Source organism: Salmo salar, chromosome ssa09, assembly GCF_905237065.1.
Source record: "Salmo salar chromosome ssa09, Ssal_v3.1, whole genome shotgun sequence".
NCBI lineage: Eukaryota > Metazoa > Chordata > Actinopteri > Salmoniformes > Salmonidae > Salmo > Salmo salar.
In genome coordinates, this window is record NC_059450.1 from 86,477,832 (window position 1) to 86,491,755 (window position 13,924).

The window sequence follows — 13,924 nt, forward strand, 5'->3', positions numbered from 1 at the left end:
AAGAGGCTGAGGGTGTAACTAATGGAGGACATAGAAAGAGGCTGAGGGTGTTACTAATGGAGAACATAGAAAGAGGCTGAGGGTGTAACTAATGGAGGACATAGAAAGAGGCTGAGGGTGTTACTAATGGAGGACAGAGGCTGAGAGTGTTACTAATGGAGAACATAGAAAGAGGCTGAGGGTGTAACTAATGGAGGACAGAGGCTGAGGGTGTTACCAATGGAGGTTATAGAAAGAGGCTCGGGGTGTTACTAATGAAGGACAGAGACTGAGGGTGTTAATGGAGGACAGAGGCTGGGGGTGTTACTAATGGAGGACAGAGGCTGAGCTGTTGCGCAGCAACTCCCTGCCTTCCTGAAGACAAACAATATATACGAAATGCTTCAGTCTGGTTTTAGACCCCATCATAGCACTGAGATTGCACTTGTGAAGGTGGTAAATGACCTTTTAATGGCGTCAGACCGAGGCTCTGCATCTGTCCTTGTGCTCCTAGACCTTAGTGCTGCTTTTGATACCATCGATCACCACATTCTTTTGGAGAGATTGGAAACCCAAATTGGTCTACACGGACAAGTTCTGGCCTGGTTTAGATCTTATCTGTCGGAAAGATATCAGTTTGTCTCTGTAAATGGTTTGTCCTCTGACAAATCAACTGTAAATTTCGGTGTTCCCCGAGGTTCCGTTTTAGGACCACTATTGTTTTCACTATATATTTTACCTCTTGGGAATGTCATTCGAAAACATAATGTTAACTTTCACTGCTATGCGGATGACACACAGCTGTACATTTCAATGAAACATGGTGAAGCCCCAAAATTGCCCTCGCTAGAAGCCTGTGTTTCAGACATAAGGAAGTGGATGGCTGCAAACTTTCTACTTTTAAACTCGGACAAAACAGAGTTGCTTGTTCTAGGTCCCAAGAAACAAAGAGATCTTCTGTTGAACCTGACAATTAATCTTGATGGTTGTACAGTCGTCTCAAATAAAACTGTGAAGGACCTCGGCGTTACTCTGGACCCTGATCTCTCTTTTGACGAACATATCAAGACTGTTTCAAGGACAGCTTTTTTCCATCTACGTAACATTGCAAAAATCAGAAACTTTCTGTCCAAAAATGATGCAGAAAAATTCATCCATGCTTTTGTTACTTCTAGGTTAGACTACTGCAATGCTCTACTTTCCGGCTACCCGGATAAAGCACTAAATAAACTTCAGTTAGTGCTAAATACGGCTGCTAGAATCCTGACTAGAACCCAAGAAATTGATCATATTACTCCAGTGCTAGCCACTCTACACTGGCTTCCTGTTAAGGCAAGGGCTGATTTCAAGGTTTTACTGCTAACCTACAAAGCATTACATGGGCTTGCTCCTACCCATCTTTCTGATTTGGTCCTGCCGTACATGCCTTCACGTACGCTACGGTCACAAGACGCAGGCCTCCTAATTGTCCCTAGAATTTCTAAGCAAACAGCTGGAGGCAGGGCTTTCGCCTATAGAGCTCAATTTTTATGGAATGGTCTGCCTACCCATGTGAGAGACGCAGACTCGGTCTCAACCTTTAAGTCTTTACTGAAGACTCATCTCTTCAGTAGGTCCTATGATTGAGTGTAGTCTGGCCCAGGAGTGTGAAGGTGAACAGAAAGGCTCTGGAGCAACGAACCGCCCTTGCTGTCTCTGCCTGGCCGGTTCCCCTCTCTCCACTGAGATTCTCTGCCTCTAACCCTATTACAGGGGATGAGTCACTGGCTTACTGGTGCTCTTCCATGCCGTCCCTAGGAGGGGTGCGTCATTTGAGTGGGTTGAGTCACTGACGTGGTCTTCCTGTCTGGGTTGGCGCCCCCCCCCCCCTTGGGTTGTGCCGTGGCGGAGATCTTTGTGGGCTACACTCGGCCTTGTGTCAGGATGGTAAGTTGGTGGTTGAAGATATCCCTCTAGTGGTGTGGGGCTGTGCTTTGGCAAAGTGGGTGGGGTTATATCCTTCCTGTTTGGCCCTGTCCGGGGGTATCATCGGATGGGGCCACAGTGTCTCCTGACCCCTCCTGTCTCAGCCTCCAGTATTTATGCTGCAGTAGTTTATGTGTCGGGGGGCTAGGGTCAGTCTGTTATATGTGGAGTATTTCTCCTGTCTTATCCGGTGTCCTGTGTGAATTTAAGTATGCTCTCTCTAATTCTCTCTTTCTTTCTCTCTCTCTCTCGGAGGACCTGAGCCCTAGGACCATGCCTCAGGACTGCCTGGCATGATGACTCCTTGCTGTCCCCAGTTCACCTGGCCGTGCTGCTGCTCCAGTTTCGACTGTTCTGCCTGCGGCTATGGAACCCTGACCTGTTCACCGGACGTGCTACCTGTCCCAGACCTTCTGTTTTCAACTCTCTAGAAACAGCAGAGGCGGTAGAGATACTCTCAATGATCGGCTATGAAAAGCCAACTGACATTTACTCTTGAGGTGCTGACCTGTTGCACCCTCGACAACTACTGTGATTATTATTATTTGACCATGCTGGTCATTTATGAACATTTGAACTTCTTGGCAATGTTCTGTTATAATCTCCCCCCGGCACAGCCAGAAGAGGACTGACCACCCCTCATAGCCTGGTTCCTCTCTAGGTTTCTTCCTAGGTTTTGGCCTTTCTAGGGAGTTTTTCCTAGCCACCGTGCTTCTACACCTGCATTGCTTGCTGTTTGGGGTTTTAGGCTGGGTTTCTGTACAGCACTTTGAGATATCAGCTGATGTAAGAAGGGCTATATAAATACATTTGATTTGATTTGAGGGTGTTACTAATGGAGGACATAGAAAGAGTTTGAGGCTGTGTGTGACTCAGTGCAGTGTTGTGTGTGAAAGGGGTGAGCTGTGTGTGTTTGTGAGGGGTTGATGCTTTTCCAGAGCCTTTAATAAAGAGGTGGCTTACTGTTTCTGAACCGTAACCAGGGACACCTGTGGATCCTGCTCCTCAGGCTCCTCCTCCTCACTGAGATGAGAGAACATAATAGGCTTTTAGTACTGCATGGTTGGGTGGTTCTGATGTGGACTTGGTTAGGAGCTTGGGAGGTGGCAGTGTGGATGTATATAAGTGATGATCTGTGAGGAGGTTCATTCACCTCTTGTCTGTGGTAATGATAGGGTTGACGTCCCAGGACCTCTTCCACGTCATTCTGAAGAGGGGGGGGAGAACACCACAGTTAGTCTGGAGACTGAGCTCAATTCTACATTGGAAGAGGAATGGGGTTTGCAAATATACACTAGTATAGGATGGACACAGTGAAAACAGACACTAGTAAAGGATGGACACAGTGAAAACAGACACTGGTATAGGATGGACACAGTGAAAACAGACACTAGTATAGGATGGACACAGTGAAAATATACACTAGTATAGGATGGACACAGTGAAAACAGACACTGGTATAGGATGGACACAGTGAAAACAGACACTAGTATAGGATGGACACAGTGAAAACAGACACTGGTATAGGATGGACACAGTGAAAACAGACACTGATATAGGATGGACACAGTGAAAACAGACACTAGTATAGGATGGACACAGTGAAAACAGACACTGGTATAGGATGGACACAGTGAAAACAGACACTGGTAAAGGATGGACACAGTGAAAACAGACACTGGTATAGGATGGACACAGTGAAAACAGACACTGGTATAGGATGGACACAGTGAAAACAGACTAACATTCGAATACCTTGTTGTGTTCGTGTTGAATGGGATAAAGTCGTCTTCAAGGGCCTCCAACACATTTTCATTCACACTGTAAAACAGAAAACAGATTAAAACAGATCATTTAAAGCTCTGACTCGTCATGAGCAGTGTGGATCCAAGTATAAAAACATAAATTAAAGTGTTACAAGCACAATGTCTCTCAGTAGACAGGTACAGTATATCTAAATCTCAGTAGACAGGAACAGTATATCTAACAGGTGTTCTCTCTCAGTAGACAGGTACAGTATATCTAACAGGTGTTCTCTCAGTGACATGTACAGTATATCTAACAGGTGTTCTCTCAGTGACAGGTACAGTATATCTAACAGGTGTTCTCTCTCAGTAGACAGGTACAGTATATCTAACAGGTGTTCTCTCTCAGTAGACAGGTACAGTATATCTAACAGGTGTTCTCTCAGTGACAGGTACAGTATATCTAACAGGTGTTCTCTCTCAGTAGACAGGTACAGTATATCTAACAGGTGGTCTCTCTCAGTGACATGTACAGTATATCTAACAGGTGTTCTCTCTCAGTAGACAGGTACAGTATATCTAACAGGTGGTCTCTCTCAGTGACAGGTACAGTATATCTAACAGGTGTTCTCTCTCAGTAGACAGGTACAGTATATCTAACAGGTGTTCTCTCAGTGACAGGTACAGTATATCTAACAGGTGTTCTCTCTCAGTAGACAGGTACAGTATATCTAACAGGTGTTCTCTCTGTGACAGGTACAGTATATCTAACAGGTGGTCTCTCAGTAGATAGGTACAGTATATCTAACAGGTGTTCTCTCTCAGTAGACAGGTACAGTATATCTAACAGGTGTTCTCTCTCAGTGACAGGTACAGTATATCTAACAGGTGTTCTCTCTCAGTAGACAGGTACAGTATATCTAACAGGTGTTCTCTCTCAGTAGACAGGTACAGTATATCTAACAGGTGTTCTCTCTCAGTAGACAGGTGCAGTATATCTAACAGGTGGTCTCTCAGTAGACAGGTACAGTATATCTAACAGCTGTTCTCTCAGTAGACAGGTACAGTATATCTAACAGGTGGTCTCTCTCAGTGACAGGTACAGTATATCTAACAGGTGTTCTCTCTCAGTAGACAGGTACAGTATATCTAACAGGTGGTCTCTCTCAGTGACATGTACAGTATATCTAACAGGTGTTCTCTCAGTAGACAGGTACAGTATATCTAACAGGTGTTCTCTCTCAGTGACAGGTACAGTATATCTAACAGGTGTTCTCTCTCAGTAGACAGGTACAGTATATCTAACAGGTGTTCTCTCTCAGTGACAGGTACAGTATATCTAACAGGTGTTCTCTCTCAGTAGACAGGTACAGTATATCTAACAGGTGTTCTCTCTCAGTAGACAGGTACAGTATATCTAACAGGTGTTCTCTCAGTGACAGGTACAGTATATCTAACAGGTGTTCTCTCTCAGTAGACAGGTACAGTATATCTAACAGGTGTTCTCTCAGTGACAGGTACAGTATATCTAACAGGTGTTCTCTCTCAGTAGACAGGTACAGTATATCTAACAGGTGTTCTCTCTCAGTAGACAGGTACAGTATATCTAACAGGTGTTCTCTCAGTAGACAGGTACAGTATATCTAACAGGTGTTCTCTCTCAGTAGACAGGTACAGTATATCTAACAGGTGGTCTCTCTCAGTGACATGTACAGTATATCTAACAGGTGTTCTCTCAGTGACAGGTACAGTATATCTAACAGGTGTTCTCTCTCAGTAGACAGGTACAGTATATCTAACAGGTGTTCTCTCAGTGACAGGTACAGTATATCTAACAGGTGTTCTCTCTCAGTAGACAGGTACAGTATATCTAACAGGTGGTCTCTCTCAGTGACATGTACAGTATATCAAACAGGTGTTCTCTCTCAGTAGACAGGTACAGTATATCTAACAGGTGGTCTCTCTCAGTGACAGGTACAGTATATCTAACAGGTGTTCTCTCAGTGACAGGTACAGTATATCTAACAGATGTTCTCTCTCAGTAGACAGGTACAGTATATCTAACAGGTGTTCTCTCTGTGACAGGTACAGTATATCTAACAGGTGTTCTCTCTCAGTAGACAGGTACAGTATATCTAACAGGTGTTCTCTCTCAGTAGACAGGTGCAGTATATCTAACAGGTGGTCTCTCAGTAGACAGGTACAGTATATCTAACAGCTGTTCTCTCAGTAGACAGGTACAGTATATCTAACAGGTGTTCTCTCTCAGTAGACAGGTACAGTATATCTAACAGGTGGTCTCTCTCAGTGACATGTACAGTATATCTAACAGGTGTTCTCTCAGTGACAGGTACAGTATATCTAACAGGTGTTCTCTCTCAGTAGACAGGTACAGTATATCTAACAGGTGTTCTCTCAGTGACAGGTACAGTATATCTAACAGGTGTTCTCTCTCAGTAGACAGGTACAGTATATCTAACAGGTGGTCTCTCAGTGACAGGTACAGTATATCTAACAGGTGTTCTCTCTCAGTAGACAGGTACAGTATATCTAACAGGTGGTCTCTCTCAGTGACAGGTACAGTATATCTAACAGGTGTTCTATCAGTGACAGGTACAGTATATCTAACAGGTGTTCTCTCTCAGTAGACAGGTACAGTATATCTAACAGGTGTTCTCTCTCAGTAGACAGGTACAGTATATCTAACAGGTGTTCTCTCAGTGACAGGTACAGTATATCTAACAGGTGTTCTCTCTCAGTAGACAGGTACAGTATATCTAACAGGTGTTCTCTCTCAGTGACAGGTACAGTATATCTAACAGGTGTTCTCTCTCAGTAGACAGGTACAGTATATCTAACAGGTGTTCTCTCTCAGTGACAGGTACAGTATATCTAACAGGTGTTCTCTCTCAGTAGACAGGTACAGTATATCTAACAGGTGTTCTCTCTCAGTAGACAGGTACAGTATATCTAACAGGTGTTCTCTCTCAGTAGACAGGTACAGTATATCTAACAGGTGTTCTCTCTCAGTGACAGGTACAGTATATCTAACAGGTGTTCTCTCTCAGTAGACAGGTACAGTATATCTAACAGGTGTTCTCTCAGTGACAGGTACAGTATATCTAACAGGTGTTCTCTCTCAGTAGACAGGTACAGTATATCTAACAGGTGTTCTCTCTCAGTAGACAGGTACAGTATATCTAACAGGTGTTCTCTCAGTAGACAGGTACAGTATATCTAACAGGTGTTCTCTCTCAGTAGACAGGTACAGTATATCTAACAGGTGGTCTCTCTCAGTGACATGTACAGTATATCTAACAGGTGTTCTCTCTCAGTAGACAGGTACAGTATATCTAACAGGTGGTCTCTCTCAGTGACAGGTACAGTATATCTAACAGGTGTTCTCTCAGTGACAGGTACAGTATATCTAACAGGTGTTCTCTCTCAGTAGACAGGTACAGTATATCTAACAGGTGTTCTCTCTGTGACAGGTACAGTATATCTAACAGGTGTTCTCTCTCAGTAGACAGGTACAGTATATCTAACAGGTGTTCTCTCTCAGTAGACAGGTGCAGTATATCTAACAGGTGGTCTCTCAGTAGACAGGTACAGTATATCTAACAGGTGTTCTCTCTCAGTAGACAGGTACAGTATATCTAACAGGTGTTCTCTCTCAGTGACAGGTACAGTATATCTAACAGGTGGTCTCTCAGTGACAGGTACAGTATATCTAACAGGTGTTCTCTCTCAGTAGACAGGTACAGTATATCTAACAGGTGTTCTCTCTCAGTGACAGGTACAGTATATCTAACAGGTGTTCTCTCTCAGTAGACAGGTACAGTATATCTAACAGGTGGTCTCTCAGTAGACAGGTACAGTATATCTAACAGGTGTTCTCTCTCAGTGACAGGTACAGTATATCTAACAGGTGTTCTCTCTCAGTAGACAGGTACAGTATATCTAACAGGTGTTCTCTCTCAGTAGACAGGTACAGTATATCTAACAGGTGTTCTCTCTCAGTAGACAGGTACAGTATATCTAACAGGTGGTCTCTCAGTGACAGGTACAGTATATCTAACAGGTGTTCTCTCTCAGTGACAGGTACAGTATATCTAACAGGTGTTCTCTCTCAGTAGACAGGTACAGTATATCTAACAGGTGGTCTCTCTCAGTAGACAGGTACAGTATATCTAACAGGTGTTCTCTCTCAGTGACAGGTACAGTATATCTAACAGGTGTTCTCTCAGTAGACAGGTACAGTATATCTAACAGGTGGTCTCTCAGTAGACAGGTACAGTATATCTAACAGGTGGTCTCTCTCAGTGACATGTACAGTATATCTAACAGGTGTTCTCTCTCAGTGACAGGTACAGTATATCTAACAGGTGTTCTCTCTCAGTAGACAGGTGCAGTATATCTAACAGGTGTTCTCTCTCAGTAGACAGGTACAGTATATCTAACAGGTGTTCTCTCTCAGTGACAGGTACAGTATATCTAACAGGTGTTCTCTCAGTAGACAGGTACAGTATATCTAACAGGTGTTCTCTCTCAGTGACAGGTACAGTATATCTAACAGGTGTTCTCTCTCAGTAGACAGGTACAGTATATCTAACAGGTGTTCTCTCTCAGTGACAGGTACAGTATATCTAACAGGTGTTCTCTCTCAGTAGACAGGTACAGTATATCTAACAGGTGTTCTCTCTCAGTAGACAGGTGCAGTATATCTAACAGGTGTTCTCTCTCAGTAGACAGGTACAGTATATCTAACAGGTGTTCTCTCTGTGACAGGTACAGTATATCTAACAGGTGTTCTCTCTCAGTAGACAGGTACAGTATATCTAACAGGTGTTCTCTCTCAGTAGACAGGTGCAGTATATCTAACAGGTGGTCTCTCAGTAGACAGGTACAGTATATCTAACAGGTGTTCTCTCTCAGTAGACAGGTACAGTATATCTAACAGGTGTTCTCTCTCAGTGACAGGTACAGTATATCTAACAGGTGGTCTCTCAGTGACAGGTACAGTATATCTAACAGGTGTTCTCTCTCAGTAGACAGGTACAGTATATCTCACCTGGAGTCAGTACTCGGGGTCGGACTGTCAATATCTCTGTTGAAATAATATCATTATATGGTACTGTTAGAATGAAGCACATTGAAGTACAATAGTAATAGATTTAGTAGTGGCAGGTGGTTGTAGTAGTAGTAGTAGATTTAGTTGTGGTAGGTAGTAATAGATGTAGTTGTGGCAGGTAGTAGTAGATTTAGTAGTGGCAGGTAGTAGTAGTAGTACTAGTAGATTTAGTAGTGGCATGTAGTAGTAGATTTAGTAGTGGCAGGTAGTAGATTTAGTAATGGCAGGTAGTAGTGGTAGTAGATTTAGTAGTTTTAGTAGTGGTAGGTAGAAGTTGTAGTAGATTTAGTAGTAGTAGTAGTAGATTTAGTAGTAGTAGTAGTAGATTTAGTAGTGGTAGGTGGTAGTAGTAGTAGAGTTTGTGGATTTAGTAGTGGCAGGTAGTAGTAGTAGATTTAGTAGTGGCAGGTAGTAGATTTAGTAGTAGTAGATTTAGTAGTTTTAGTAGTGGTAGGTAGTAGTAGTAGTAGATTTAGTAGTAGTAGTAGTAGTAGATTTAGTAGTGGTAGGTGGTAGTAGTAGTAGAGTTTGTGGATTTAGTAATGGCAGGTAGTAGTAGTAGATTTAGTAGTGACAGGTAGTAGTAGTAGATGTAGTTGCAGGTAGTAGTAGTAGATTTAGTAATGACAGGTAGTAGTAGATTTGGTAGTAGTAGTAGTAGTAGTAGTAGTAGTAGATTTAATAGTGGCAGGTAGTAGTAGATTTAGTAGTGACAGATAGTAGTAGATTTGGTAGTAGTAGATTTAGTAGTGGCAGGTCGTAGTACTAGTAGATTTAGTAGTGACAGATAGTAGATAGTAGTAGTAGTAGTAGTAGTAGTAGATTTAGTAGTAGTAGTAGTAGATTTAGTAGTGGTAGGTGGTAGTAGTAGTAGAGTTTGTGGATTTAGTAGTAGTAGATTTAGTAGTGACAGGTAGTAGTAGTAGATGTAGTAGTATATTTAGTAGTTGCAGGTAGTAGTAGTAGATTTAGTAATGACAGGTAGTAGTAGATTTGGTAGTAGTAGTAGTAGTAGTAATAGTAGATTTAATAGTGGCAGGTAGTAGTAGATTTAGTAGTGGTAGGTAGTAGTTAGTACTAGTAGATTTAGTATTGAAAGGGATAGTAAATTTAGTAATAGATTTAGTAGTGGAAGGTAATAGTAGATTTCATAGTAGTAGATTTTGTAGTGGCAGGTCGTAGGAGTAGTACATTTTGTAGTGGCAGGTCGTAGTAGATTTAGTAGTAGCAGGTAGTAGTAGTAGTAGATTTAGTATTTGTAATGGTAGATTTGAAAAACATTAGGCATTAGGAAAGACAACTGTTGTGTTATCAGACCCTGTGTGTGTGTGTGTGTGTGTGTGTGTGTGTGTGTGTGTGTGTGTGTGTGTGTGTGTGTGTGTGTGTGTGTGTGTGTGTGTGTGTGTGTGTGTGTGCATGTGTGTGTGTGTGTCATACTACATATCCAAGAAGTGAATGATCATAGGAGAGGGGAGAGGATAGGGGGAGGAGGGAGAGGGGGAGAGGATAGGGGAGAGGGGAAAGGGTAGAGGATAGAGGGAGAGGGGAGAGGATAGGAGGGGAGAGGGTGGGGGAGAGGGGAAAGAGTAGAGGATAGAGGGAGAGGGGAGAGGATAGGAGGGGAGAGGAGAGGGGGAGAGGGGAAAGAGTAGAGGGAGAGGGGAGAGGATAGGAGGGGAGAGGAGAGGGGAAAGGGTAGAGGATAGGGGTAGACGTTAGAGGATAGGGGGAGAGGCTATAGGGAGAGGGTTGAGGGAGGGGGAGAGGTTAGAGGTTTGAGGGTAGAGTGATAGGGGAGAGGTTAGAGGGTAGAGGGATAGGGGGAGAGGGTAGAGTGATAGGGGGAGAGGTTAGAGGGATAGGGGGAGAGGTTAGAGGGGAGGGGGTAGAGAGTAGGGGGGAGAGGGTAGAGTGATAGGGGAGAGGTTAGAGGGGAGGGGGTAGAGAGTAGGGGGAGAGGTTAGAGGTTAGGGGTTAGGCGGAGAGGGTTGAGGTTAGAGGGAGAGGTTAGAGGGAGAGGGTAGAGGGATAGGGGGAGAGGGTAGAGGTTTGAGGGGAGAGGGAGAGGTTAGAGGGAGAGGTTAGAGGGAGAGGTTAGAGGGAGAGGTTTGAGGGGAGAGGGAGAGGTTAGGGGGAGAGGTTAGAGGGAGAGGGTAGAGGGATAGGGGAGGGGGTAGAGAGTAGTGGGAGAGGTTAGGGGGAGAGGTTAGAGGTTAGGGGGAGAGTTTATAGGGAGAGGTTAGAGGGGAGAGGGATAGGGGGAGAGGTTAGAGGTTTGAGGGGAGAGGTTTGAGGGGAGAGGGAGAGGGTAGAGGGATAGGGGGAGAGGTTAGAGGGGAGGGGTAGAGAGTAGGGGGAGAGTTTAGGGAGAGAGGTTAGAGGGGAGGGGGTAGAGAGTAGGGGGAGTGGGTAGAGGGAGAGGTTAGGGGGAGAGGTTAGAGGGGAGGGGGTAGAGAGTAGGGGGAGAGGTTAGAGGGTAGAGATGAGGGGAGGGTAGAGGTTAAAAATTAGATGCTAGGGGGGAGAGGTTAGAGGTTAGAGGGAGAGTTTATAGGGAGAGGATAGGGGGAGAGGTTAGAGGTTAGGGGGAGATTTTATAGGGAGAGGTTAGAGGGGAGAGGGATAGGGGGGAGAGGTTAGAGGTTTGAGGGGAGAGGGAGAGGTTTGAGGGGCGAGGGATAGGGGGAGAGGTTAGAGGGGAGGGGGTAGAGAGTAGGGGGAGAGGTTAGGGAGAGGTTAGAGGGGAGGGGGTAGAGAGTAGGGGGAGAGGTTAGGGAGAGAGGTTAGAGGGGAGGGGGTAGAGAGTAGGGGGAGAGGTTAGGGAGAGAGGTTAGAGGGGAGGGGGTAGAGAGTAGGGGGAGAGGTTAGGGGTAGAGAGTAGGGGGAGAGGTTAGGGAGAGAGCTTAGAGGGGAGGGGGTAGAGAGTAGGGGGAGAGGTTAGGGGTAGAGAGTAGGGGGAGAGGTTAGGGAGAGAGGTTAGAGGGGAGGGGGTAGAGAGTAGGGGGAGAGGTTAGGGAGAGAGGTTAGAGGGGAGGGGGTAGAGAGTAGGGGGGAGAGGTTAGGGGGTAGAGAGTAGGGGGAGAGGTTAGGGAGAGAGGTTAGAGGGGAGGGGGTAGAGAGTAGGGGGAGAGGTTAGGGGTAGAGAGTAGGGGGAGAGGTTAGGGAGAGAGGTTAGAGGGGAGGGGGTAGAGAGTAGGGGGGAGAGGTTAGGGAGAGAGGTTAGAGGGGAGGGGGTAGAGAGTAGGGGGAGAGGTTAGGGAGAGAGGTTAGAGGGGAGGGGGTAGAGAGTAGGGGGAGAGGTTAGGGAGAGAGGTTAGAGGGGAGGGGGTAGAGAGTAGGGGGAGAGGTTAGGGAGAGAGGTTAGAGGGGAGGGGGTAGAGAGTAGGGGGAGAGGTTAGAGGGTAGAGATGAGGGGAGGGTAGAGGGTAGAGGTTAAAAATTAGATGCTAGGGGGAGAGGTTAGAGGCTAGTGAGAGAGGCTAGGGACTAAGGGACTAGGGGGTAGATCAATGTGGGACGTACCTGTGTGTGTCCTCTGGCTTCTCGTCTCTCGGCTCCTCCTCTTCCTCCTCGGACTCGGCATAACTGAGCCTGAGGGAGAGACAACCAGAGACACAGTTGGTCAGTAAAATGCCCCCTCTTTTTTATTTATTTCACATTTTATTTCACATTTTATTTAACCAGGTAGGCCAGTTGAGAACAAGTTGTCATTTACAACTGCGACCTGGCCAAGATAAAGCAAAGCAGTGCGACAAAAACAACAACACAGAGTTACACATGGGATAAACAAACGTACAGTCAATAACACAATGCTGGTCCATCCCACCCTAACTGCTGGTCCATCAGAACCACAGACACAGAACCACAGACACAGTTGGTCAGTAAATTGTCCCCTAATCGCTGGTCCATCAGAACCACAGACACAGCATTACACATGAAACAGGGTGGGAGAGGTCATCAGAAATGGCTCAGAGAGAGAGAATATCTGACCACTGTGACTGACCCAAACTTAAGGAAAGCTTTGACTATGTACAGACTCAGTGGGCATGGTCTTGCTATTGAGAAAGGCCGCCGTAGGCAGACCTGGCTCTCAAGAGAAGACAGGCTATGTGCACACTGCCCACAAAATGAGGTGGAAACTGAGCTGCACTTCCTAACCTCTTGCCAAATGTATGACCATATTAGAGGCACATATTTCCCTCAGATTACACAGACCCACAAAGAATTTGAAAACAAACCCAATTTTGATAAACTCCCAAATCTATTGGGTGAAATACCACAGTGTGACATCACAGTAGCAAGATGTGTGACCTGTTGCCACAAGAAAAGGGCAACCAGTGAAAGAACAAACATCTATGTAAATACAACCCGTATTTAAGTTTATTTATTTTCCCATTTGTAATTTAACTATTTACACATAATATGACATTTGAAATGTCTTTATTCTTTTGGAACTTTTGTGAGTGTAATGTTTACTGTAATTTTTTTAATTGTTTATTTCACTTTTGTTTATTATCTACTTCACTTGCTTTGGAAATGTTGACATATGTTTCCCATGCCAATAAAGCCCCATGAATTGAAATTGAGAGAGAGAAAGAGAGAGACACACTGTGGTGTATGGAGGAATGAATGAGTGTCTGATATAAGGGGTCTCCTCTCTAACTACCTGTCTGATCCACTGAGAAGCTCCTGACTCCAAGATCCTGGGATGGGAGGGATGGGCTTCACCAACTCCTGTTCTAGACTACACAGAGGAGACGAGAGGATAAGAGGGGAGGGGAGAGGACAGGACAGGAAGAGGAGGAGAGGAGAGGACAGGAAGAGAGAAGAGGAGGGGAGGACAGGACAGGAAGAGAGGGGAGGGGAGAGGGGGGGAGGAGAGGAGAGGACAGGAAGAGAGAAGAGGGGGGGAGAGGAGGGGAGGACAGGACAGGGAGAGGGGGAGGGGGAGGAGAAGGGGGGAGAGAGGAGGAGAGGAGAGGACAGGACAGGACAGGAAGAGAGAAGAGGGGGAGAGGAGGGGAGGACAGGACAGGAAGAGATGGGAGGGGGGAGGACAGGACAGGAAGAGAGGGGAGGGGGGAGGGGAGGAGAAGGGGGGGAG

At 45.3% G+C, this 13,924-nt stretch overlaps 1 protein-coding gene across 2 annotated transcripts in view; it reads right to left on the minus strand.

Annotated features, from left to right (window-relative positions):
• znf185 (zinc finger protein 185 with LIM domain) overlaps positions 1–13,924 on the minus strand; it is a 31,767-nt gene that overhangs the window by 8,410 nt on the left and 9,433 nt on the right. For both annotated transcript variants that reach the window (XM_045724152.1, XM_045724153.1), the window contains exons 12-17: positions 13,487–13,564; positions 12,343–12,411; positions 8,761–8,796; positions 3,700–3,765; positions 3,098–3,151; positions 2,908–2,967 (exon numbers count right to left, since the gene is read on the minus strand). In XM_045724152.1, coding sequence (XP_045580108.1) covers positions 2,908–2,967; positions 3,098–3,151; positions 3,700–3,765; positions 8,761–8,796; positions 12,343–12,411; positions 13,487–13,564 — 363 coding nt within the window. The remainder of the gene's footprint in view (positions 1–2,907; positions 2,968–3,097; positions 3,152–3,699; positions 3,766–8,760; positions 8,797–12,342; positions 12,412–13,486; positions 13,565–13,924) is intronic.